Source organism: Saccostrea cucullata, unplaced genomic scaffold (assembly GCF_032062105.1).
Source record: "Saccostrea cucullata isolate Sc308-1 unplaced genomic scaffold, CSIRO_AGI_Scuc_v1 ctg324, whole genome shotgun sequence".
In the NCBI taxonomy this organism is placed as follows: domain Eukaryota; kingdom Metazoa; phylum Mollusca; class Bivalvia; order Ostreida; family Ostreidae; genus Saccostrea; species Saccostrea cuccullata.
In genome coordinates, this window is record NW_026923820.1 from 102501 (window position 1) to 130021 (window position 27521).

The following is a 27521-nucleotide window of genomic DNA, read 5'->3' on the forward strand; positions in this document are numbered from 1 at the left end:
GCAGGGCAGTGGCAATCTTAGGATCTGCAAGAAATGTTAGATTTTATAAAATCTTTCTGACAAACAAACATATTTAATTTTCCAAATTCACCAACACCACGGACTTTAAATCAGTGCCACAAAAATATGCATTCCAGCATGTCCAATGGGTATATACATATGTACTGAAAAAGTATAGACTTTCTTGTCTCAAAAACCTCCTTTTATAACTTGTAGTCAAATGTGCAAATTCCAAACAATAATTGTAAATTTGACACAGTAATAGAAGCAGTAATGTACCTGGGGCATAAAAAAATAATTTTTACCTGTGGGAGGATAGATCAGCTGAACAGCAGGAGGGGCCTGCATGGGGGCAGTGGCCTGAGGGGTAGGGGTTCTTCCCGACCCATTGCCATCCTCCAGGAGGGTCCAGGCCTCAAAGTCCTTGTTGACAGTCTCTGTGGTGTCTTTGTTGACATCAGCGTCAGTCTTATTCCCACTGCTGGTGGGTGGACCGTCAGTCTCTGGCTTGTCGGCATTGTCTGTGGCCATGGGAGTCGGTTCCTCTGGTGTCTTCTGGACCTCTGGCTCAGCCTCCGGTTTGTCAGATTCCATTTTCTCCTCCTGGTTTTCTTTCTTTCCACATTTCCCTTGTCCACATTTCCAGCCTTTCTTCCCTCTACATCCACTGCCTTGTCCCCGGGCGCAGCGTCTCCTTCCACCGTGTTCCACATCCACTTGAACATCTATTCCTACAAGGAGAGATTCTAAGGTCAATTTTTTGTTTGTTTTTAAGATTTACTATTACATATTTTGCAATGTTTGATTTTTGCCCCTTCCCACACCCCAAACTGTTATTTTTCTAATGCATCCCTTGCACAAAGCATGTTTTACTGTAATTAAGCAGAAAAGAAATGACTCACCAAATGGATCCAACATGTCAGCCACTGACTGACCAACAGACTGTAGGAAGGCTTCAGGGTTGGTCTCATCTGGAACGGGAGCCTCGTATTCCTTCTGCCCACTCCAGGGACATCCGGCATTCTGTCTATTCTGCTGTCTTCTTGCCATTCTCTCCATCCAGCGGAAGAAATGGGGTGGAGCACACTAAAATGAGAGGCATCATCAATAAATGAAAATAACATTGCTAGCTCTGTACATGTACAGTCAAACCTCATTTTCTGGAGAACTTATCAATATCCCATGATTCAAGATATGGAGAATAAAATTCATAAAAACTCTATGTGGTTGGGACTTTCAAAGCATGGTCTTGAAGGTAATGATGTTTTGACATACCTAGTCCTAAGTACAACTGTAATCTTGAATCATGGTAAAAAAAAATTCTGCTTTGACTGTGAATTATTGATACCTGCAAATTTTCTACAACCCTTTTTGCCATCTTGAAATGCCAAATTAATTAAAATTGCTAAATTATCACTGATCATAATTAATTGCATTTGGACACACTTACTGGAGGTCCTTGACCTTGAGGTCCGTGGGGTCCACAAGGTCCCTGAGGTCTCTGGGGCCCCCAGAAGGGGAAACCAAATCCTGACTGGACAGGGGTTTCATACATAATGAAGTTATGCTCCGAGTGGATACCCTTGGACTCACAGGACTCACACAGGTCATAATCCGGACAGGTAGTACATTTGTACCTCTTTCCAATCACTTTTCCATCACAACCGTCACATATGATGCGAGGGTGTTCCTGGGGTGGGGCATTTCCACTGGGTCTGCCAGTGGACTGGGAAGCTATAAGAAAAGTCAAACCTCTAAAAATTTGTCTAGAAAAATGCAATTAAAATAGTACATAAAACAAACTTAGGACTTACATTTCTTCAAACATTTATTTTTCTTCTAAATGTAATGTCTCTATAAATAATATTACACTTACCGTAATAGTTTTTCTAATTAAAATTTTTATTTATCATTTTTCACATAAAAATTTAAGCATGCACAAATATATATACTCTGTAAAATTACTAAAATAAATTAAATCAATTTTGTTCTGTGCACAAATACTTACTAGGTTTAACATAAACACGGAAAAGACCATTCTCGACAAATCCCAAAGCCTCAAGCAGTTCCTCTCCGGTAGAGAAGGCAATCAAATCTCCATCCTCATCTAAAAATAAATATTTAAATCACTCTTAATTCTCAGGTTTTCCTCAAATATTGATTCTATTAATAGCTGTTATAAAAGAGATGTTAAGTTTTGGAACTTGACACTCTGCCAAAAGAATTTAAGAAGATTATTTCCTTGTAATGAGGACTTTCAAACCAAAAATTACATAAATCTTAAACTTGTAGATTTTATTTCTCAATTTATGGAACAAATAATTCATAGTTTAGTGATCAGTTTATGTGATTATGACTACACGTACAAACATTAATTCAGTGTTATAGTTGGTTAGTTAAGAGTATAAGGTAGATCGATAAAATATCTGAACACATTAAGGTAGAAAACAAAAAATCACCAGGTATACACTGTTCGTGTTAATTTCAGGTTAAATATTTTTAATTTTGTAAAAAATACAAAATCTTACCTTTCCAATACAAGGAAAAATTGCCACGGGCAAGTCCTGGGAAAATGTCGGCAATCTTTTTCTGCAGGTAATCAAAGCTGCTCGATACGTCGGTCGGGACCGTGAAGCGCCTGATCTCGGCCTTCTCGTTACCATCTTTCATCAAAAAGGCTTTCACTGTCAACGACATCTTGAGTTCGATTCTCGCGAAATCAGCGGATGACAACTAGTTTATTCTTTACAAAAAGCTTCTGTCAACTTCCTCGAACCTCTTTCCAATTCTACCAAGTGAAATTTATTAGCTATGGAGGCGCGTTGAGCTTTATATAGGAGCCGTCAAATCCACAATATCATGATCATGTGATCATGCAACCAAAACATATTTCGTCATGTCATAGCTATTTTTAGAACTCCGAGAAAGTTCCCTGCATATCAGCATGACGAAGATCATTTTGGGAATTCCGTTTCCGCTACAGCTGCATATATAAAACTTTCTCGTTCGGATTTTATTGAAAGTCTGTATAGACTCCCCCCCCCTCTCCCCTGAAAAAAAAGATTTTTTGGAGGTCATTATTGACTGATATCAGAAACATGGTAGCTATGTCTCTACTGATGCTATCTCCTACCTCCCCAGATCACAGTTTCGCAGTTTTTCTTTTAAAATCGTTTAAAATATAATTATTAATGATGAACAAAAGGTTTGAGAAAAACTACTGGTAATATTTTACAATATACCCTTCAATCGGTAATGAAAGTGATAAATGATCATGTAAATTACGTAATTTTCAAGAGGAACAAAGAATTTTTTTTCTATGTAACTGAATTTATTTTATGATAAACAGGCGCGTGGTCAATATAATTTACAAAGCAAACATATATCACATATCAGTGCTTTTCGCATCTTTTTCAAAGATTTGAGTAGTTTTCCCCAACCCCCCACTTTCAACAGGCACGTTGCGGTGTAGTCGAAGAAGGGTAATGTAGTGGTAGTGTTTGGAAGAAAAAAAATGGTTCTGAAAGAAGTTCGCCTCCCCTCCCCCTACCCCCACCGCGGAATAGGATTTTCGTGTTTGGACTTGGACAATATAACATTTTATTCTTCTTTTCCTTCTTCTTCTTCTTCAATATAACATTTTTTTTTTTTTTTTTTTTTTTTGCTTGTCAAGATTTTTCCAGGTTCGATTTTTTTCCACTTAGCCCCCCCCCCCCTTTTCCATATGCTTCCGACGTTATGTAATAAAAATCTGGTGAAATTATAGATACTTTTCACTCTGTACAATACCTATATACAGGGAAACTCGTTATATCAATTAGATAAACGGACAGACAGACGGGTCTTCTGACGATTAAACGTTAGGGATTTTACGAACACGTCTAAAATATGCATGAAATATAATTTGAATTAATCTTAAATATCATCAAATCCCAAAATAAACGAGCCCAAATTTAGTTTAGAATACCTTAATTTCATGAATGTGGGTTTCCATTTGAGAAACCCAGACATTTTGGAAAAATTCCAGTGAACAAAACTGAACATCAGTCCCCTCTCTATATTTTTATATCCCCGCTTGAAAAGCCGGGTAGGTGTGTGTGTGTGGGGGGGGGGGTATATAGTGATGAGATTGTCTGTCCTTCCCAAAGTTTACGCCCAACCGTATACAGCCGCCTGTTAGGTTTTGGGGTATACCGAGCATCTCTAATCCGCAAATTAACTACACTGTATACTTTCACGGATTCTTTATTACATAATTTCATTGCGTACCTCATATTTTACATTTCGATCAGTTGTCATTAGTATGATTTCTGCCCCCCCCCCAAAAAAAAATCAAAACAATCCCACTTTAATTTCCTATTTGCCTTCATTTCCTTTGTTGACAATCTATTTACATGTATGGATATATAAATACACTTTAAAATTTTCATCATGATCGCAGACTTATATAATAAGAGGAAATACTGAGATATTTTTCCAGCTTTTAAAGCCTGTGTTCATCAATAAACAAGGAAACACTTCATTAACGACCACGGTCAACAAGATATTTCAAGTTAGCAGGGTGAAATGGCCGCGTGCTGGACGGTGAAAGCGCAGGTGTTTGGAGGGGAGGGACTGCCAGAGATACGGAGATTTTTGTGTTCCTCGACCACCAGCTTCCATCAGCTGTACCAAAAGATTAAAGTCACCTTTCCCGAGCTTCTCAACAGACATTTTAGTCTTCATTGGAAAGGTGACTTTTTTTTTTTTAATTGTGCACGAGGGAGAGGGGGGGGGGGGTGCAGGCCTTCAATCTAAAATTGCCATTTTAGTCAACTGGGAGCTATCTGACGGCTTGACGGGTATATGAACAAAAATTATTTTTAAATCCTTGTTTAATTAAAGATTTGGTTAATTTACGCGGTTCAAAAAACTTAATTTTCAACGGCAAAATACCATAATTTACACGTATCTGTTGAATGAAATTGACATATTCACAGGTGTTTAGATTTGCAGTGTGAAAATAACAATTATCCCCCCTTTTTTCTTATAAATTAAATCAGTTGCAGACCTGTTTACTCTTACAGAATTTTGGTCCAAAATACGTCTTACGTTTTGCTATTGTGATAATACGGAAATAAGACATACATTTGTTTGGAATTAAGCAGTTAGTTTTGAGTATATGATCTGTCTCAGTTTCAAGCTTTTAAATCGCTAAAAAAAAAAGATAAAATGACGAAGACCTTGTTATTAAACCATGTTTTAGTAATCGGAAAAGCAGTTGTTCTCCATTAATATATGTAAAATCGATGGAAAATAAAATCTTACTGGCAAATGCTAAATCTCACGATCAAAAATACTGAAAGACAACGTTATGGGTAAACAGGCCTGGAAGTTGCGTTTAAAAAAGAGTAAGTAGAGGAGTAAGATCGGACCCTTCCCCCTCCCGCTCCGCCCGATTATTTGATAAATATTCTGGTATTTTGGTTCATTTCACTCTTGTTCCAAATAAAGAAATATGATGGGAAATAATGAATTTAGAAACATAGCAGGGAAGTATTTTAAAATGCGAAAGGAAATCTTCCTATCATGAAATAGCTATAATTATATTCCAACATACATGTATTTGTAATGGAATTTGCAGATTATTTTGGTACTTCATGCAGCTAGATTTGGCAATTGAAATTTTCCAGCTCAAGTGGGAGAAAAAATATATTTTAAGTCGTGCTTTGTGCTTAAAAAACGAACCTATTGGATTTGTAATCATATGGGATGGGGTAGTTCCTGTGTGTCAAGTAGTCGCTACACATCATGGATGTTCTTGCAAATAATCCCGTTTATTTTTTATTCCGGTAATTACTGATGAACATTTTAGGGTACATTACGTCTGTCTGTCCCTTCGTGTCACTGCCTATACCGTATTAGAAGCAGCACATTTTTTACACGTTGTAATACGTAACTGAACTTTCGTTGTCAACCTCATGGATCCCCAAGGGTCTGACGAGGAGTGTTGTTTAACAAGTTACGCCCAGTATATAGTAGTGTCACTCTCCTTTAGTATATTAACCATATGATTGTGGTCATTCCAAGTAAATGCAGAGAATCAAGTACAGTGCAATTAAGTACGGCTCCGTGTAAAAATCATGCAGACAGTACAGAAAAGGTGATTCATCGACCATGTTCAAATTCAATAAAATTGGGTTTAATATATTCATTTGGGTCTAAAATGGATAAAAACAGTTGATTTTGTTATAATTCTTCTTTTTTCATATAGCCAGGGATGAAGTACTTGAGGTGTAATTTTGTATAGATAGTGTGCAAATAATGCCTATTTCAGAAAAGAATATCTTTAAAACCCTAGAAGATGTACAAAAACTTAATACATAATTCAAGTGAACATGGAAGGCTTAATAAAAATTTACTTTAATATTTTTGTGCAAACGAAGTATTGAAAAGATACAAGGTGTTTAAAATCGAGAATTTGTCAAGATTCTTCAAATGAGTTATCTCCCTTTGCAATTTTACATAGGTGGCGCTAGTAAAAAAAAAATGGCAGCCTCCATGGTTCGCTGTACGCTGCAAAGGTATTTTGATGCATCCTGTGATGTTTATTGCAAAAATATGTGTGAAGTGACATAAATTGGTTGAAAGGATTCAACAAGAACAGATTAGGCATAGTTTTCGGGCAAAAGTGTAGCCATGTGTCATGTTGATTAGTATATTTGACCTTGTTGACGTTCTCTCGAAATGGTACTCGCCTACTGACACCGTTGTGATCTATCTCAGAAGTTTAAATTCTACGTAATCCACCAGAGTCCAAGAGTTAACTCCCAGAGAGGGGTGGCAGTCCGATTTTGTCAGCTTACTCGACTTGGAGAGGGAAGATAATTTACATTTGGACAGTTACATTTGACCAGGTAAGATCAGGTCCAGAACACTGCAGAACAATTTCTTGATTATTTAAGATAATTAATTTTGTAGCTTGAAATAGCTATGTAGCTATGTAGCTTTAATATGTTGACGGTGCGACCGTTAGGGTGAAAGCATATACTTATCCATTTTCATTTAGATTAGACATGTAAATCCGCACATGACATTCGGTGCATATTAGATTCTGACGTCGTTTGTATGTTGCTTTAGCAAACCGAAGCCTGAACAAGGCTGATTTCAATCAGTTTATGACTATCTTTCTGCAATAAACAAATAAATTCATTAAATCAAGACAAGTTTATTATTCGTTTAACTTTTGTTGTTATTCTCGCGAGAATGTTGCTTTAGAGTTTGTGTATGAAGTGATGCAAATGTGGGTCTAAATTACTGCGGTAAAAAATTCTTTGGAATGAATGTGCAGTAGTCTGAATTTTCTCTTTGCCCAGGCATTGTCATCAGAGCTCGCAGTTACGTGCATCACTATGCGACCCTTGCTGCACTCGCTATTAATCTATTCAAAATAGCTTGGTAAAGCTTTTTATATGCAGTCAAAAGTATTTTACAAGTCCTATATGACAATGTATTATGAGTCTTTAATAAAAAGGAAAAATCATAGATACTTGTAGTATTGCAGCTGTTGTATACTTTTAATTAAGCAAAAGATGAATTTCCATTTTCTTAAGAGCTCGGGTACACTACCGTTAATGGAAGGTAATTTTCAGCACAATGTTTTTGTCTCTACTCTAGCATTCTACAATTAATTGAATGAGTACCCAAGCATGACAGTCTACTATTTGTTAATACAAATCAGAAGTGACACACGGTTTTTGTCGATTTACTGCATACTTTATTTACCTCATCACCAAAAACAGTAGAGTTTCTTTTTTACTTTATACAGCCAAAATTGAAAGATTAGTTTCCAAAGACACTGCTCAATGCTCACATTTAAAATTGTAGTTTTAGATGATAAATCAGTGAACCTTCAGATATCTGGACGCCAGATATCCGAATGCTTCAGTATTCAGACGATTTTTCATCGGAACGAAAATTTTTAACGTTATTTTGTCTTGTTTAACTGGTAATTCAGGTATCCGGACACTTCACATATCTGGACAATTTGACTAGGAACCAAAGCGTCCGGATAAATGAGGTACCACTGTAGTTGCTTCCAATACCTACCGTACAAACCTTGTGACGTTTGCATGTCTTTATACTTTTGATATTTGATTGAGGGGTTAAATGATAATTGTGCACCTTGTGCTGCTGTCTAAAACTATGTAAAGAAAACTGATAGCCAATTTACATGCAAATTTAAGCTGATGTGTCATCAGATAATCTTGTCGTCTAAACCTGTTTAAGTTACTGTGCACTCCCCTATGTGCGATGAGGCACGAATAAGTATGATGGTATGGTTAAGGCAGTGTTTGAAATAACTGTTACTCAACCGCCTGAGATGCACAAACTTTGTCACAGGCAAACAGATTTGTAACAGATTACAGATTTGACACCCGACTGAAAATGAAAAACTTTTCAAAGACTTGACCTTGGTTATGACTTTTGAATGAAAAATAAAGGGCTTTTCTCAATGGGATTCAAAACCAAGGTGCACATGGATCTTAAAAAAATAGATAGAAAACTTGGAATGGTTTAAGTAACAATCTTTTAAAATCTTCTCAAGAACAGCAAAGTGGTGATATGGAAGCATTTCTCTGGTGATGTCACTATAAATAAATTGGTTAAGTTAAACCCCCCTTTGGGTAGGATGGGGCCACAATGGGGATCAAAGTTTCACATTGCAATATAAAGGGGAGAATCTTCCCTAGAACAGCAAAGCCATGATTAATATTGTACTGATATGGAAGTCATTGGAAGAAGCCTCAAGTAGTGTAGATTCTGTTTAAATTGTACTTAAGTTAAAACTGGAGACATATTGCAAATGATGAAAAATACACTAGTAGAAAAGATATTTCACATACAGCAAAACTCGTTTACTACGAACACGGATATAGCGAATTCACAGATGTAGCGAAGTTATTTTAGATCCCCAGCTACTGTAGATCACTAAATTTTCGCGAGATAGTCATTGACTCTTGATTAATGAGACAAAATTTTCACAAATTGTGGTTTTTAGCTCACCTGAGCCAAAGGCTCAAGTGAGCTTTTCTGATCACATTTTGTCCGTCGTCCGTCCGTCTGTCCATCTGTCTGTCTAGCTGTCTGTCCGTCCGTCTGTAAACTTTTCACATTTTCGACTTCTTCTCAAGAACCACTGGGCCAATTTTGACCAAACTTGGTACAAAGCATCCTTGGGTAAAGGGGATTTTAAATTGTTAAAATTAAGGGACATATCCCCTCGCAAGGGGAGATAATCAAGAAAAGACAAAAATAGGGTGGGGTCATTAAAAAATCTTCTTCTCAAGAACCACTGGGCCAGTAAAGCTGAAACTTATGTGGAAGCATCCTGGGGTAGTGTAGATTCTAAATTGTTCAAATTATGACCCCCGGGGGTTGGGCGGGGCCACAATAAGGAATCCAAGTTTTACATAGAAATATACAGAATAAATCTTTGAAAATCTCCTTCTCAAGAACTACTGGGTCAGAAAAACTGAAGCTTATGTGGAAGCATACTGGGGTAGTGTAGAATTCAAATTGTTTAAATTATGATCATTGGGGTAGGGTGGGGTCACAATATGTATTACAAGGGGGAAATCTGGTAAAGAACAGAATGGCCAAAGCTTCTCAGGTGAGCGATGTGGCCCATGGGCCTCTTGTTCTATATAATCTTAAGGAATACTTTTATATGCGAGAATTTAATTTTCGCGAGCACACTGTCTCGCGTAATTATGCGAAAATAAAGTTCTCGTGAATAAAAAGTGATTTACAGTATATAAATTTAACAAATATGGATATAACGAGTAATTGATGTAGCAAAGTAATTTCATAGGTCCCGGTGACTTTGTTATAACTTTGTTTTACTGTATTTCATAAATTAGTATTATTGTTTTTTAGATGAATTAAACCCCATTTTATTTTCACAGAATGTATGCGATGGGCTGCATCATGGTTTTGAAGGAAAAGGTTACACTATTTATTACAGACAGCAAGAAAACATCATTGAACACCACCAACTAATAAGACTCCAAAGGTGGGGGAATATATGTCATGCAACCATTTATAGATTTTTAATGAAATTACTGCATTATATAAACTTGATATTCCATGTAAAGTAATTCATAAAATCAAAATAACCATTTAGTACCTTAATAATAATGTAGCATAAACTAAAGAATTCTAAATTGATGAATGATAAGTACATGTACATGTATATTGTAATTATTATTTTAGGAATAATGGAAAATAAGATATTTAAAGCTGTCAAAAAGCAGAGATTAGAGTTCAGTGGATTCCATGATGGTACTTTGGATAATGTTAATCAGGCAGCAATTCTCTTCCCAAGGATCTTAAGTGCTTTTAGAAGAGGCTAATAAACAAAGGACAGTCACTTACTACAGAAGAGAAGCAGGGGAGATTAGTGATATTCTGAGTGGCATGACTGCACCTTACAAAGATGTAAAACTTTAAAAATTGTGTTTAAATATACAATGACTATATGATAAGTGTATCTAGTAATCAATATTAATATGATTAATATTTTCAAATGTTTTTTACATTTTACTGTTCATTAATGAAAAAAATAATTTGTGTTGTATTTGAATTTGGAAATGTAAAGGAATTTATTTTAAACTGTAAACTGATATTCTTACATGTAGACATGTACTGGCGTGTGTACATGTTGTAAATATTGGACTCTGACAAAAGATGAATGCTACTTTTTTTGGTGAAATTATTAATCACAATGATTTATGTGCACATGATTTTTTTTAATTTTCCATAGGTTATGGTATCTATGAAACCTACTCAGCCTTTTTGTTTGGCTATTTTTAAATCATAGATATATTTTATTTTCTGAAATCCTCAAAAAATGATATTTTGTTCTTTTTTGTCAACATGAATTATCTCCCCCTTTCAGCTTGAAATTAGAAATAATACTGTAGATATAATTTGATTAATGAAAATAAATAATTGTGTTGTATTTGGATTTAGAACTATAAAGAAATTGTTTTGAAATGCTATTTATAATTTAACATGCATATAAAATATATACATGACATTTATTTGACCGTGACGAAAAAGTGAATTTCCCATTTTTTGTATAAAACTCTTCAATGGCTTTTGGAAATTAATAATCAATTGCACAAAATGTTTTTAATATTTTATTTGCCATAAGGTATGGTGTCTAGGAAATAAACACTGCCTTTCTGTTTGGCTGTAGTGTATTTTTTCTTTAAATTTTTTATAATATAGCTGTAAATCCTTTAAAAATTGAAAATTTCAGTTTTTCTCGACATGGATTATCTCCCCTTTTCAGCTTAAAATTAAAAACTATTACTGGACGTGGTAATATTTGGATTAATTATGAAAAGTAAATAATTTAATTGTATTTGAAAATGGAAATATAAAAAAATGGTTTTGAAATGCTATTTATTTTTTACATGCAAACATATATGGCATATATATTGGACTGTGACCAAAAAAGTGAAATTACCATTTTTGTACAAAATTCATCAGTTGTTTTGGGAAATTAATAATCATTTGCACAAAAATGTTTTAATAATTTTATTGATTTTAGACTATAGTCTCTATGAAACTAGCATGACTTTTTAGTTTGGCTGTGGGGTTTTTAGAAATTTTTGATAGATAAAAATCCTAAAAAATGGATATTTTACATTTTTTGCCAATATGGATTATCTCCCCTTTTTAGCTTAAAATTAGAACACATTACTGGTCATAAAAATATTTTGACTAGATATGGATAGTAACTACTTATGCTGTATTTTAATAAGAAATAAACATAAATGTGTTTTATTGTTTAGTTTTCTTTTCATTTAATCTTCATTATTGGTATTTTTGCCTGTTTTTAGAGGAAATTTCAGCCATTTTTTGCCCAAAACAGTTTATCGGTTGCCATGGATACCAATGGCAGGATTAAAAAAAAATTATAATTTTTTTGGGAGTATCTTAGCATACTCTACCAACATGCAAAGTTTGAAGAAATTCTGAAACCCCCCATGAATCACCCTCTGCATGATTTTTACACGGAGCCGTACTTAATATCACCCACGTCCTAGATAATCCGTAATCGAATATTTCCTGCAAAGCAAACGCTTATTTTCAAGTACGTTATTTCTTGCATGCATGTTCTTGGTTTTTGATTTCCTTGAACGCGCGTCTTTAACTTGTTTACATACCTGACTTTGCAGCTTTAGAAGCTGAAGTATGTAACTAATTTTATTCATTTATTTATTTACCGGGTATTTATTCAATCATTCATTTATTTAGATGAAGATGGGGACTTCGTGTCATTTTCCTCGGATGAAGAAATGTCGGAGTTTACAACGAATGTCGATGACGGGTTCTTGAAAATATTCGTGAGAGGTATGAAGTTATTATATTTCACAACACATCTGGAATGGTGGTTTGTTAAAAATCTTTTTTTTTTTCGTTTTTCAGTACACACTCCGTTTACCCAGAAATCAAGTTTTGAAGCAACTGCATCAAAACTGCCTGAAATTGAAAGAGTTGAATTTATGCAACATGTTGCAGCCGGTTTAAAGATATTTCTTGATTATATGACTGCGCTTGGTAATATACAAAATGCATGATTTACTTATATTAAGTTTCATTTTTGAATACATGTACCCTTTTAATTCCTAATTTTAATTACAAGTGGGTATACATAATCGAAATTTACAGGAAATAATGGCAGCAAAGTTTCAAGGAACAGTGCTCAAATGGAATCTGATGACGTCATACACCACAACACTCCTGTAGACGAAAGAGATGAGTCAACTAAAGCCGACTCTGATGAAGTCGTCGGGGATCAGGATACTAAGACTTCAGAGCGCAAACACGACCCAGATTCTGAAACAGAAGAAAAAGAAACAATGAAACAGGAAACAACCCACAAATCACCTCCATCAGAAAATAATCCTAAATCAAGTTAGCTTTTCGAACATTACTTTCTATAAATAGAGGCATCTCAGGAATACTCTACACTCCCTTTATTTAGTTAGTTCGAATAAGAAGTATGAATAAATGTTGTATTAATTTATAATTTTTTGCTTGAATTTAGGTAGTCACATTGAGGAAGCCCTGCAGCAGTTGATAGCCATGGGATTCCACAATGAAGGCGGATGGCTCCTCCGTCTATTAGAAGAAAAGGATGGCCGTATAGACGACGTATTGGAAGACATTCTTTCTGACGAACATATTTCGAGTATAAACAATTTTTATTTTAATAAAATGTATACATTTTAAAAATAAATGTATAATATTATATCTTTCATCTACATTTATGATCAAAATTTAAAAAAAATGCTGAACAAATTAAACATGTAATAAAACATATTTGCGACAAAATTGTATATTTTTGAACATATATACATCCTGCCCTTTGGAAAATGCTCTTTTTTTAAATATAGATTACGTTTTTTAAACACGAAAAATTCATGTGAGCACAGCACATGACTGCAGGCGTAAATGAATTTCGTGCCTATAAAAAAAAAAGGCAGGATTTTGGCTTTTTTGACGAAAAATATTTGTTCGAATGCCCTTCTTTGTTTATCATATTACTTGATTTAATTTGACCATATAACCTAATTCACCCTCATCCCATCTGAAGTTTATGATCAAAGAGCTTCAAAGGCATGTGTAGTACAAAAACATGGAGCATAATATATTTCAACATAATTGAAATGATAAATCTAATAAAATAAATCATTGAAAGATTATTCGAATTATTCTTTCTGTCAACAGAAGACAAAGTTAAGTTACTCTCGAAAGTAATATGGCTTTTTCTTGTTGTACATGTACATAAGTCTTCAAAGCTCATACATTGTCCTGCATTAGTTGTTATTTATCAAGTGAATACTCAGATTTACTTTCCTAACCATTCACAGGGTTGGACTAAAATTTGCTCTCCTAATTAAAAATTATGCTCTCCAACTCTGTATTATTTTCTGAATAAGAAACAGGATTGAAATCAAATATGTTAGAACTCCTTTTGAGATACCGGGTATAACGCTTTCCTACTCTATATTTATAAATCAGAAACAATGTCTAAAACATTTACTGAATTGAAATTATATATATGCTCTCCCTTTGAGAAATATGCTCTCCTATTGAGAAACATACTCTCCTGCTTTCTATTTCTAAACCAGAAACAAGACGACAGATTCGGTATGGATCAGGACTGAAGTGTACCGGTTGTTCTGACCACCTGTCTGAAGAGGAAGTTTGGTACAGATGTCCTCTACGTTCTGGTGTCAATCTCTGCCAACATTGTATGGAACGAGGGGTCCATAGTATAAGCAGGTGTTTGGGGGAAAATGAGGTATACTTTATCAAACACTCTTTTGACCTACCTAGTCAAAGGAAAGGACAAGGTATGGTAACCACTGAATCTGGCCCCTTTTTTTTGATGTAAAAATCAGAACATGGTCAAAACTGTGATAGCTAGTTTGTAGTCAAGAACTTAAATTGATGCTTGTTTTAAAAACACTACTAATTTTGATTCAAAGCTTACATGGAGGACACAAGAGGGTGAAGAAATGGGACATTTTACCGAATTTTTCTCAATTCTGATGGATTTTCGTCATATTTGAGATATTTTTCACTTCGGAAAACATAGAGAACAAGCTTGCCTACATGATTTTTACATAAAAGATGCATCTGATACTAGTGTATGAAATACACCGTATATAAATTTGGTAGATAGGCAAGCTTGTGCTCAATGATTTCTAAAGAAAATGTGCTGTAAAATTGATTAAAATTTGCATGAAAATGAGAACATTTGGAAATTGACATATTTTTACCTTCCTGTGGCCTCTGTGTATCCCATAACTAAGAACCAAAATACTCATTTTTGAGCAGGGGTGATAAGTGGTTTCAGTTTACAAAATGTTTCATCATTCTAAAAGACCCCAAATCAGGGGCCAGAAAGGGGTCAAACCCTACCTTGTCCTTTCTTCATAATGTCAAAGCTCTAGGGATTTCAATATCTTAACTGTGAACCAATTCACAGGGCAAGACAGAAAGGTGATTTACAGGAAAAAATTGTATCATAAGGCTATTCTCAGTTGAATTTAAGAAGTTATTTTTTTTATTCGAACAGAGTATTCCTTTTCAAAAAGTTTTTCAAAATCTGGAAAAACACTTTGATGAAGATGGCGACAGAGTAAGAAAAGAAAGGGATGGGGCTCACAGTTTTGAAGAAGATTTCCTGAAATCAATGAACTTTGTTTGGAGGAACTTTCCAAAAATATTTCCAGGTAGACCCTTCTGCAGATTATTTTAGTATGACTGGTATGCAATTTTCAAAGTATCAAGTGTAAATTCATATTAAATGTATAAAGAATGACAACTAACTTGAATCCCCCAGTCTTAGCTTAGGGAAATTTGAATTATTTGCACTTTAGGAATGTTTGCTTCAACACCAACCGACCAAAGATCAAAATCAAGAGAAACCCATAGATCGTGTTCGAAACAAAAATGTGACGACCCAAAAGAATTTAAATCGGAAACAAATAGAAATTCTGACATAGATGTTGATGGTCCTGCAGCAGGGACAGACTCGTCCAAAAATGACGGACAATGGACTTTTGTAGAGGGTGACACTCCTCAAAGTGAGGCCAAACAGGAACCGGAAGCAAGTGCTTGCCACGCCCACAAACCGCTGAAGGCGGAACATTCCCTGGGTTTTAAAATGATGGATCCACCAAGTGGTAGGCTAAACTATACATTCTTGATTATCATGTTTGTAAGTTTGATTATTCTAAAAGCATGAAAACTGAAGAGACATATTTATTTTTATTTTATTTGATATATGTATGTCTTATAATATCATTTCGGAGATGAGGAGATCAGCATCATCATTAATGTATTTTGTGTTTCTTAAATTATTTTTATCTGTGTGAAATTTTATAATATTTGCATGAAATTACAATATTGATATTCAAAATAACACGATAAACTAAATTTATGTATATATGTAAAAATATTGTCATGACAAATTGTCTACCAGGGTATATACCTACTCAATTAAAATTGTAGAGCAATAACATGTTAATATAATATGTGTTAGATTAATTAACTGTGGATAATTAATTAATTATAGATCCAAAGATTGCCGATTCTCTAACGGAAATGATGTCAATGGGTTTCCACAATGATGGCGGATGGTTACAGTGTCTACTGGAAGAAAAAGATGGCGACATCGAGACGGTGCTGGATATCATACAGAAAAGTGCCAAGGAAAATAAATAAATGGATTATCTATTTCTGTTTGATTAACTTTGTATGATTATGTTAAAATATTAAGGACTTTGTATTTAGAGAATTACACTATTATGTCTGTAAACACATGTATGTTGTTCTTATTTTCAATTCACGTTGTTTTTATTTATTTATGTTGTATTGTTGTGTTTTTCTTTCTTATATTTCTTTTCTTTCTTTCTTTTTTGTAAAAAAAAATTATTATTTTATTTGTCTTTTAACTGAGAACAGGCCCGGGAAATCATGTTATATTTTACCAAATCTACAGCTCTTGGAATTTTTTTTTAGTTTAATGTTTTTTTTTGCTCTTCATCTAAAAAGGGTGCTACGAAATCATTTTGTCATATTTTTATTTTATATACATGTAGTTCTTACGAAAGACGAATAGGGCCACATAAAAAAATATTTTTATCTCGTAATTACGAGATAATTATCTCGTTATTACGAGAAAAGATCTCGTAATTACGAGAAAAGATCTCGTTATTACGAGATAATTATCTCGTTATTACGAGAAAAGATCTCGTGATAACGAGTTAATTATCTCGTTATTACGAGAAAAGATCTCGTAATAACGAGTTAATTATCTCGTAATTACGAGAAAAGATAATTAACTTCAAATATCGAGATCTTTTCTCGTTATTACGAGATCTTTTCTCGTAATAACGAGATCTTTTCTCGTAATTACGAGATCTTTTCTCGTTATAACGAGATAATTAACTTGTAATTTCGAGATAATTAACTCGTAATAACGAGATCTTTTCTCGTTATAACGAGATAATTAACTCGTAATAACGAGATCTTTTCTCGTAACTACGAGATCTTTTCTCGTAATAACGAGATAATTAACTCGTTATTACGAGATCTTTTCTCGTAATAACGAGATCATTAACTCGTAATAACGAGATCTTTTCTCGTTATTACGAGATCTTTTCTCGTAATAACGAGATCATTAACTCGTAATAACGAGATCTTTTCTCGTAATTACGAGATAAAAATATTTTTTTATGTGGCCCTATTCGTCTTTCGTAAGTACGTTCTCGATATCAATTTATTACATTTTATTTTTTCAATGAATTGATTGTTAAATTACATATATAAGCTAGGAAAAACCCATGAAAAGCAGCTTTAAATCAGGGGAAAATAATATTTGATGTATCATACATAAGGGTTTAGAGAAATAGTTTTAAAAGCCAAAGACCTGTATTGATTCTGTAGGAGTTTTGTAACTATATATTTATGCATTGTATACATTTATATGAGCTAGATTGTTTTGTCTTATATATTGTATACATTCATATGAGCTAGATTGTTTTGTTTCAATTTTTGTCATTGTTTCATAAGTATTATTTTGTAAGCTAATCCCTAATAAGCCTGGTATTTTCCCCATTTTCATTTAAATACTGTACAACAATTTAAAATTACGCTCAGAGAAGGTCGCGATTTGCCCTATTTACATGTTATTGTACATACATGTTGTATCTGTGTGTTTTATTTTGTTTATTTGATATTTTGTTTCAATAATATTTTTAGTGTTATGGATGAAATTATCAATTTGATTAAATATATGTACATGTAATTAATGAAGTAACAATAAATCTGTTTTTTTTTTTTTATATAATAAATGTAAAATTAATAAAGTTTCTTATAATTGTTAAAAGAAATAAAGGAGCATCTTGGTTCAGAATAAATAAGGGGTAACTGTCAGAATCCAACATATTTACGGTTCATTTCCAGGAATTTGGTTACAGCATTTCGATTTTCGGATAGGAATTAATTAGGTTAAAATGTAATGGAGATTTAGAAAATGCATATATTTGACGTCAGAAAAATTAGTCAGAGAAGTTATGTTTAGATACATGTATTTAAGATTATTGGCCTTGTCATGATTTGGATTTTGCTCCTTTAAGGAACTTTTTATTTTTTTTTATTTTTAAATCATTTTTTCATATAAAATATTTGAAAGTGTTACTTTTATCTGTTTGTTATGGTGTTCTTCGGGTTTCATGCATTTCGCCCGATCCAGTAAATCAAAAATATTACCGGTATATATAAGTCATTTTATGTCTAAACATATCATATCAAAAGAATCTGATGCATTGGCAATGAAATTTAAACAAGTAGAAAAGGGGGGTTGAGCTCCCGAGATCTTTTACCTTTCTGATGTCAATGCCGCCATTTTAAAAACGATGCTATCTGCTGATAATCTGATGATAAAGAAAAGTATGTCAGCGTGAAAAGTGTGAGCATTATTAGCTGTCATCTGCAAAATTCCTTTATCACTTAAAAAAATTACTTTAAAATTAAATGAAGAAAACTTTTGGTTATGATAATTTGAAGTACATATATATAGCGTATCTTATGAGCAAAAAAGTAATAATATGAAACTGAGTGTAGATCAGTCTAGTGTAGATATACATAATATAACCATTTTCATGATTTTTGGTTAAGGGATCCGAATTCGAAAACGTGCAGGTGGAGGTGCAAAATCATTACATTTCCTAAAGATTGCTAAAATCTGGCAATTTCCTCTCTTTCTCTCTCAATATCTCTCTTTCTCTATCCTTTCTCTTTTCTCTCTCTCTCTCTCTCTAAAAAATCGCATCTCTCTCAATGTTAAAATACAGAAAATATATACATGAATATATTGTAAAGTAATGTATCAGAATCTGTGAAGGAAGAAATAAAAGATTGCTCTTTTAGTATATGTTTACATGACAGATAACAGGATAATGGAATGCATATATATGGTAATTAACATGAATTTTTTTGTACTGCATGAAGAAAACTGATGAACATGTGGATATTAAAAATCCTCTACACATGTGATGAACATGCGTGATTTGCAAGATATAAAAGTGATATCACGTGTTCAAAAGTCAGACTTGAAAAATTATATAAATTACTACCCCCCCTTTTTTTTAATGTAAATTTATTAATTTGATGAGGTTTATTAAAAAATAGTTTCCGATTTGTTATTTTTGTGTCATAATAATTTTATATATATTAATTTGAAATTAGTCGATCGACCCATGTGACGAACATGTGCGATTTGCATGAACACCATGTAGGTCTATACACAGCTTTTATCACGTGTTTAACAAACTGTCGAATCAGAGGCATAAATAAGTCTCTGGATGAATGATCAAAACAAGAACTTTTACAGTAAATGCATGTGTTGACAAGTTTTGATTCGTAACTCGTTGTATTTTCAATCAAATCTGATTTGTTATTTTCGTCTTGTTGATATTTTGTTCGTTTCACTTCCGGGTTATTTTGAATAAATTATGCAAATTACAAAAACATGCCATGACGTAAAATCAGCCCATCTCATGCGTTGTTTTGATTGGTTATCGGCCTATGGTGTTACCGTACTACATCCAACTCATTTAGACATGGAGAACGTGGATGGCTGGACGATTCCAGCCGGAGATAGTTTAGTTGACCATGGAAATGATTTTTTAACTGCTAACGATCTTAACAGTGCAGCTCTTGATGATATCGATGGTAAGTTTTGATGGAATTTCGCTTTTTTAATAGATTAGCCAGCATGAAAAGTCAGTGCATCTGCATGGCACATTTTCCGTTTTGTAGAAAAATACCACTTTCAAAATAAATATGTTTGTATTGTATATTTATACATCTACTAGGTGTATATATTCAACTATGAAGAAGTAATGGTCAATTCTTTTATCACACTTGTATTTGACAGTGTATGGGGGGTGGGTGGGTGGGTGCAGTGGTTTTGGGTTGTGCCCTGAGGTTGCTCGCAGACCTGTAGCTCTCTGTGACAAGAAAATCCCATCTCACTCTCAGTGTTTCCGAGTATTTTGTCCCGATGAGCTGTAGTTCTGTGAATTTGTAAAAGTGATCAAATAAAGAGTAGTCATGTAAGATAAGAAGGTGATGAAAGCAGACACTTATCAATTGTTGACTTAAACTTCACAAAACACTAAATATTATAACTTAGCTTTTAACTTCATGAATGGTGTTCTCTAACATATTCAGAGAACCCAAGAAAGAATTTAGCGTGACAGTCTCAGAGTGATGCAACAGTGGTAATGGGAGAATGTGTAATTATGTATATTGCGCATACTAGTACTGACCTTTGTTTTCCACATGCAAATTATAGAATACACGGGGGATTGATATTTGTCTTGTTTTGTAGATATTGTCCAGTATATGTTATGTGACACAAGTTCAACCAAGAACGATTTGTTTGATGGCCAGCTAAATTTGTTAAAACCAGAGGCAGAGGGTTTTATGGACAGTCAGCCCTTGCAGGAGCCAGTGAAACCTGAATTGTCCTTTGATGAGCAGTTGGATTTGTCAAATTTGAACAGTGCTAACTCGAGTGTGTTACTAAGTGATGCAAACTTCAGTGCTGATAGTTTAAATGGATTGGAGGGTGTGGACTTGTTAGAGACAGTGGGAGGGGATACTCTCAAATCACCCCTCGTGAACATTTCCCATTTCAATAGTGCTCAAAATCTTCAACAGGCTGCATTAAAACTTCAGAAACAAGTTCAACTTGTTCAGCAGCAAAAACAGTTACTGCTATTGCAACAACAGCAACAGCAGAAGCAGCAACAGAAGCAACAACAAGCCCAACTTTTACAACAGCAGTTGAGATTAATTCTGCAACAAGCAGCCACAAAGTCGCCACCAGTTGTTGCACAGCCCCAGCCACAGGTTCAACAGCAACAAGTGAGCTTACAGCAACTGCAACAGGTAATGGCCATTCGAAAATTCAGGCCAAGAAAATGATAAAATGAACGTGCAAAGTTTTGAGAACTGAAGAATTAATTTGTTTTACAACAAATTTTGTAAAGATGTGTGACATATGTACCTTTTATTTCAGCTTTTACTGCAGTCACAAGCTCTGAATCAGCCTGTCATATCTGCCATTCCTGCTTCAACATCACCACCACCGGCGACACAGACTGCACAAGTCATCAAAGCACAGAATGTCACCACCCAGTCACAAGTGGTGTCCTCGACCCCTAACATTGTCACCCTGTCCTCCCTCTCTCCAACCACCCTGACCCCCCAGCAAACCGTCACCACTACCGTCCCTCAGGTACAAACAGTTGTAACTAGTATTCCTATTCAGGTGGTGGACAGTGAAAAAGTTCCCATCAATCGCCTCAACAACCCCAATAAAGTACCCAAGAAGGGAGAGAAGAGAACGTCCCACAATGCCATCGAGAAGCGTTATCGATTAAGTATCAACGACAAAATCACAGAGCTGAAGGACTTGGTTGCAGGCACAGAAGCTAAGGTAAAAAATCTGTTTTTGCAGCATATGCAGATCTCTGAAAGAAAAAAAAGTTCTAAATTAAAATCCTGGCTTATTAACTTTAATTTTTGAGGATTTGTTTTAAGTTACGCTAAATATTATACAGTGCCCATTTTCATTTTCTAGCAATATCTTTTTTACAGTTGAACAAATCTGCTATCTTGAAGAAAGCAATTGATTACATCCGATATTTGGTTAACACCAACAACAGACTAAAGCAAGAGAACATGGCTCTTAAGTTGGCTGCTTCAAAGCACAGTAGTAAGTATATAAATCAAATCATTCATTAGCATACATTTTTGCAGATATTTAGACCTATGAATTATCCAATCCACGATCAGATTCATTATGATTTTGTTTTAAATTTTTAGACATTGAGGATTTGTTGAAACAAACTCCACTAACACCCCCAAGTTCTGAGAAAGGATCTCCCATTCATCTTACTCACTTTGGAAGTGATGGAGAATCCCCTCCTAATAGCCCCATGTATGAATCAGGTCAGTGAAATTGTGTAATGTTGCAGATAATTCAACTTGACAGATATGTACCCATAATGGCATGTTTGTACATTGTTTATAATCTGTGTTTCATTATCTTGTAGATTCACAGTCGGATTCTAGTCTTTCTGGAGGAAACGTCATGAACACCATGCGAGACCAGACCAGGATGGTCTTGTGCGTGTTCATGTTCGCAGTGTTGGCGTTCAACCCATTTGGAGCCTTGATTGGTTCAAGTTCAAACAGTGATGGATACATTGGGCAACATGCTGGCAGAACACTGAAGAATATCAATGGTAAATACAATGTACAAAAAATCCTTGGGTTTTCATCCATGTTAACAAAACTCCACTTTTTAGAGATTTTCAAGAAACTCGCGAAAATAATAAATATTACATTTGGAATTGTTCAAATATTTAACTGACAAATGGTTCTTGTAGATGGAGAGACAAATGGTTGGTGGGACTGGATGTTCCCCACGCTTCTGATGTGGGTTCTTAATGGTGTCATCTGCGTTGGTGTGCTGATCAAGCTTCTGGTCTTTGGAGAACCTATAGTGAAAAAGAATACAGAGGCAGCAGTGTCCTTTTACAGACACAAAACTCAGGCAGAGGCTCACCTGGAAAAGGTATCACACTAATAATGTCTTAATGATTTTCCTGTTATTCCCTAACCATATTCATGTGAATGCTGTTTAATGTAATCTGCAGGAGAGAGAGTTATGCGATAATTACAGTTTGGTTTGTTTCACAGGGTAATTTTTCCTGGGCAACAGACCAGCTACGAAAATGCTTAGCTTGCTTGGGAAGACCGTTGCCAACCTCAAAACTTGAATTGGTATCTGGACTTGCATGGAATTTTATGAGACATCTTCTACACAGACTTGTTGGGAAGTGGTTGTTTAAACCCTCAGCAGTGCGCAGCAAAGATGATGCCAACACATCAGCCAAAAATGCAGCACTTGTTTATCATAAATTGAACCAACTTCATTTGTCAGGTAATTTTTAAGAATTGATGAATTTTCATAAAATTGAAAAAAGCTAGTATCATTACTTATCTCAAAATTATCTCCTTATTTATAAAGAAAAAAAATTGCCAATTTTAGGTCATATCCCTGGCAGTCCCTGGTGGGGAGTGAATCTGAGTTTGAGCGCCATTAACATGGCAGAGGCTGCAGGAGAGGCCCTTCCTTTGACTCAGTTAGCCGAGATTTATGCAACATGTGCAATAAGAATGCAAACTACTTTACCATGGAAACTGAAATTCTTATCAGTAAGTTGTTTCAAAGGGAGAACATTCTTTTGTTAAAATATTTCAATTAGATCAAAATAATGTAACCACAGTTTCTCAGTCACAGTTGTGTCATGTTAAAACTTGAGCATTGGTCCATGTTCATGACATTGAACAGAAAAATAACTCAATTTCCTGTTTTCCAAGTTCAAAAAAGGAATTTGAGTTGTGCCTCTTTACATACTTTACATTTCTTGTTAGAACAATATTGTATGAAAATTTTTTATAGAAAATATCTCAATTAACATTATATAAATTCATGAGATATATTTATTAGAGTACACTAAGTAAGAAGCTGCACGTAATCTCTTGTAGAAATACTTGCTGAGTTGTGCTAGGAAAGCTTGTTTAACAAGTGGAGATCGTCTACCTCCCAGCATCCAGTGGCTTTCTCATCCAGAAGGTTACAGGTTTTTCGTCAGGGGGAGGTGGACACTTGGAGGGAAAAATAGCCTCTTTACCACACTTGGATGTGAAGGTACTTTAAAATCAAAGGAATATGAGTCTGAAAGCTTTTGTATTGCATTTTAAAAGATAAGCAATGAAATAAAATTTTGCTATTGACATTTCAGCTGATCCTTTGGAACATGTTGCTCAGATGTTCAGAGAATACATGTTGGAGAAGGCTCTTTTTTCACTGATCAATCCAACCAGAAGTAAGGAGGGACCTACTCAGTCAGCAGAGGTGTTATTGTACACACAGCTACTGACCGACAGTGCCACCTCCACCACCAAATCAGTCAACTTGTCAGAAGGGGGCATTGGCACCACTGCAGGTAAATAATATTGATTTGAAATAAAGATATAGATCAAAATTCCAAGTTCCAGGAATATTGCACTTGATATGTGAATTGCATTGATCATGAGTGATTTGATTATTGGGGAATTTCAGGTGGTGATGAACTGGGGCAGTGGTGGTCATCTGTTGTCACTGTTGCTATCAACTGGTTAGTGGGAGATGAGGAAAATGCGGAAGCTCAGTATCCCATATGTGACTCCTTCCCCCAGAAACTTCAACAGTCTGAGTATGTATTTTCTCTAGGGATGTCAACGAATATTCGAATATTCATTCGATGAGTTGATATTCGAATATAAATTTGTGATTCGAATATTCGTTTTTAAGGATACAAGCATTAAAAAGAGAGAAAACCTGGCAAGTTTTATTAGAAATTGAATCAAGTTTGTACAAAATTAAAAAAAAAAAAAACACTCCTCTTGGAATACCTTAAAGGTGTGAAGAGTTTATCTATTAGAGTAATTTATTTATTTGTTCACTTAATTAGTGGTATAATAGTTTCCAGTACTAACAATTAGCCAGTATTTTTGTAAGGACCCAGTTTTACAGTAAACACACATACTTCTTGATTATTTAAATATCATTAAAATCATTATCAGGGTATTATAATTAGCAAAAAGTAATTGCTTTTAATATTTCACCATTAGATACTTGTTCTGCTTGGTATAAATTGGTAGGAGTTATCAGTGTTGACTTTAGTAGGACGAGCAATATAATCTGGAACATATTTAAGAATCTTTTGAATTTTCAAAAATCAATCATTCCATTTTGGATGTATACTACTCAATAATTTTAAAAATATATGTATAATTGTAGTGCATTTTCCAAACTTTACAAGAGTTTTTATTCTAAAATAATGGCATAAAACCTATACTGCTTGACAGGAGAGTGAAAATATATATTTAATGATGCAAAATGTATTTATTTTATCGAATATTCGAATATATTCGAATACTCCTATCGAATATTCGAATATCAATTATTGACAATTTTGACATCCCTAATTTTCTCACATTTTGAAATATAACCTCTGCCAAATAGCATAAATGACAGTGTTAGCTAATTTATTTCTTATTTTGCAGTGATCCTTTGCCAAAGGCTGTGTTGGTTGCTTATCGTGCCAGAAGAAACATGATGACAAATACTCATGGATATTCTCATTGTATCCGCCAATGTGACAGAGCAGGTCGTCTACTGAGAGAGAGCCTGAAACTGTCATATTCCAAACAGAATGAACAAATTGTACAGGTAAGGCCATTTTAAGTATGTTTGTCTTGTAGAGTTCTATATCAGGTTATACTTGGACAAGAAGTGAATTGGTGTGGCCATAGTGCATTGTAGTTGCATTGCATTTAAATAAAATGTGCAATGCATCTGCAAAGCAATTATGGAGGTACCTCATGACAACTGGTTGCAGATACATATTAAAAGAGTTGGAATCTTTGAAACATTTGTTCTCTCATTTTTTTGTGTTTGGCATTTTGTAAAATGATTAATTTTCTTTGTAGTTTCTTCAGCTTCTTGTTTGTGACTGGCTGTTGACTACAAGAACAGAACTGTGGGAGAAGAGCAGTAAAGAGGATTCTACCACGGCTTCACAGACAGAAATGATAGCCTTCCAGCAGGACCTGAATAGCTTGAGAAAACTGGCCCAAGTGCATAAAAACATTTTACCCAAAGTAAGTTATATTGGTATCTTTTGTATCATTGAAACTAGCAGAAAGTAGGTTAAATCGGTAACTTTTGTATCACTGAAAACTTAAAGAAAGCAAGTTTGATTGGTAACTTAAGTATCATACTGTATACGAGATCAAGCCATGTGAGTTGATATGGAAATGATATGAAAAGATGATTCAAGTCCTAAATGAGACAATTTTTGATTTTGAACAGGTGTTCCTGCATGAAGCCACAGCCCGCCTGATGGCAGGTGCTAGTCCCACTAGAACTCAGCAGCTCCTGGACAGAAGTATCAGACGGCGACACCCAAGTAAAACTGATAAAGGTAAGTCGTATTAAAGCTTTTGTCTGTAGGAGAATTCTAAATTTTTAAAATTCATTAATTTTGCTGTTCAATTTATGCAAATGAAATTAGTCAAGTATTTCTGCAGTTAAAATTTTCAGTATGAATACCAGTGAATTATACGTAGTTTCAGTTAATAAAAACATGCATTGATTTGGTTTACAGGAAGCAGTGAGCACTCTGAGAGTGACACTCCCGACAGAGATCAGGCTAAAGCTTTATTGATGGCCGGCAAACACCTCCCAGAAAACATGCTGCCGTGTAACGACGACAGGATAGCCTTGATATCTGAAGCCAGCAAAATGTACGAATTCCTGGGCGACAAGAAATCCCTACAGAACTGTAGACAGATGATCATGCAGTTTGAGGACAAGGTTTCTCAGGCTACAGTGTTGTGTTAGTGAATTTTATACTGTGATACCTCCACTCCTCATTAGAATGAAAGGGTTATTTATTTGGGTCAAAGACTTGGTGAAGAATTTTGTGTATGAAGTGCTTTTGATTCATATGTCATCATGATCATGAATTCATTGAATATTTTTCAATTAAAAAAAATATACAAATTGATTTATATTGTTCATCTTGTTTGCAGTGCTGTGTGGTATGGTATCTGGTTTTAGATTTCTTACTCAGCAAGCCTTTGCAAACTTGGATATTCGCTATTTTTTAAGTAAATTTCTTTTTAACTTGCATACAAATTTAAAACCAGATATAATATTGTACCATTTATACCCTTTACATGTATTGAGTAATTGATTAGAAATTGAAACCTAGAGAACCAAACATAACAAGTGTACCTGCATTGTTTTGGGAACTGACAAAGGTAACTAAAACATCTCTTTACTTTCAAATTTTAAGTGTCCCTTTTGAGAATTTCTCGCTCATATTGAGATGTCCACTTGCCACCAGTGCAAATTTTAGAGCTATAATCGGCACTCGGAACCATTGAGTGTTGAGGGATCTTGATTGTGCCAGCACCTACTGCAATACAGTACTTCATGAGTTTACATAGTCTAATCCAAAGGATCTGTCCCCATGTCCTGCAGCGGGATTTGCAATGTAAGGATTAACTCCCTACTTTGTGGCTATAGAGCAAAATCATCAAATGCTCCATCCACTCTGCCATGTGATCCCAAAAGAGACATGTTTTTCTGGTCAGAGTTGATGTAGTTGATAAATGATTTCATGTGACCCTTGGGTATGTTATTCTCCCCAAGTGATGGTCACTTGCTGAATTGATGAAAAGGCGGAATTCTAAACATTAATTACTGATTGGCGTGATACATGGCATGTATTAAATAAATAAACTCCATCAGTGTA

General features: G+C 34.6%; 3 protein-coding genes and 1 long non-coding RNA gene across 4 annotated transcripts in view; 3 read left to right on the forward strand and 1 right to left on the reverse strand.

Annotated features, from left to right (window-relative positions):
- LOC134264973 (sequestosome-1-like) overlaps nucleotides 1-2864 on the reverse strand; it is a 3457-nt gene extending 593 nt beyond the window's left edge. The window contains exons 1-6 of the mRNA XM_062747218.1: nucleotides 2529-2864; nucleotides 2009-2107; nucleotides 1451-1734; nucleotides 903-1086; nucleotides 306-731; nucleotides 1-24 (exon numbers count right to left, since the gene is read on the reverse strand). The exon at nucleotides 1-24 is cut by the window's left edge and continues 593 nt beyond it. Of these exons, the coding sequence (XP_062603202.1) occupies nucleotides 1-24; nucleotides 306-731; nucleotides 903-1086; nucleotides 1451-1734; nucleotides 2009-2107; nucleotides 2529-2697 (1186 nt within the window). The 5' untranslated portion in view covers nucleotides 2698-2864. The remainder of the gene's footprint in view (nucleotides 25-305; nucleotides 732-902; nucleotides 1087-1450; nucleotides 1735-2008; nucleotides 2108-2528) is intronic.
- A 1550-nt stretch (nucleotides 2865-4414) lies between these two features.
- Nucleotides 4415-16378, forward strand: LOC134264976 (uncharacterized). Its single transcript, XM_062747219.1, has 9 exons — nucleotides 4415-4732; nucleotides 12310-12405; nucleotides 12481-12612; nucleotides 12724-12969; nucleotides 13103-13246; nucleotides 14190-14362; nucleotides 15143-15299; nucleotides 15447-15752; nucleotides 16145-16378. The coding sequence occupies exons 1-9, from the start codon at nucleotides 4567-4569 to the stop codon at nucleotides 16291-16293; spliced, it is 1569 nt and encodes a 522-aa protein (XP_062603203.1). The 5' UTR covers nucleotides 4415-4566; the 3' UTR covers nucleotides 16294-16378.
- LOC134264977 (uncharacterized) lies at nucleotides 6769-10517 on the forward strand. Its single transcript, XR_009991665.1, has 3 exons — nucleotides 6769-6896; nucleotides 9948-10054; nucleotides 10255-10517. It is a non-coding gene; the product is annotated as an uncharacterized LOC134264977 (long non-coding RNA).
- A 3269-nt stretch (nucleotides 16379-19647) lies between the features above and the next one.
- Nucleotides 19648-26767, forward strand: LOC134264978 (sterol regulatory element-binding protein 1-like). The gene is made up of 16 exons (XM_062747221.1): nucleotides 19648-19806; nucleotides 20468-21030; nucleotides 21161-21580; nucleotides 21742-21859; nucleotides 21970-22095; nucleotides 22200-22391; nucleotides 22536-22723; nucleotides 22849-23092; nucleotides 23201-23367; nucleotides 23701-23863; nucleotides 23958-24161; nucleotides 24278-24410; nucleotides 25264-25429; nucleotides 25690-25860; nucleotides 26072-26183; nucleotides 26367-26767. Exons 1-16 carry the CDS (start codon nucleotides 19695-19697, stop codon nucleotides 26600-26602), a joined length of 3315 nt encoding a protein of 1104 aa, XP_062603205.1. The 5' UTR covers nucleotides 19648-19694; the 3' UTR covers nucleotides 26603-26767.
- The last annotated feature ends 754 nt before the right edge of the window (nucleotides 26768-27521 follow it).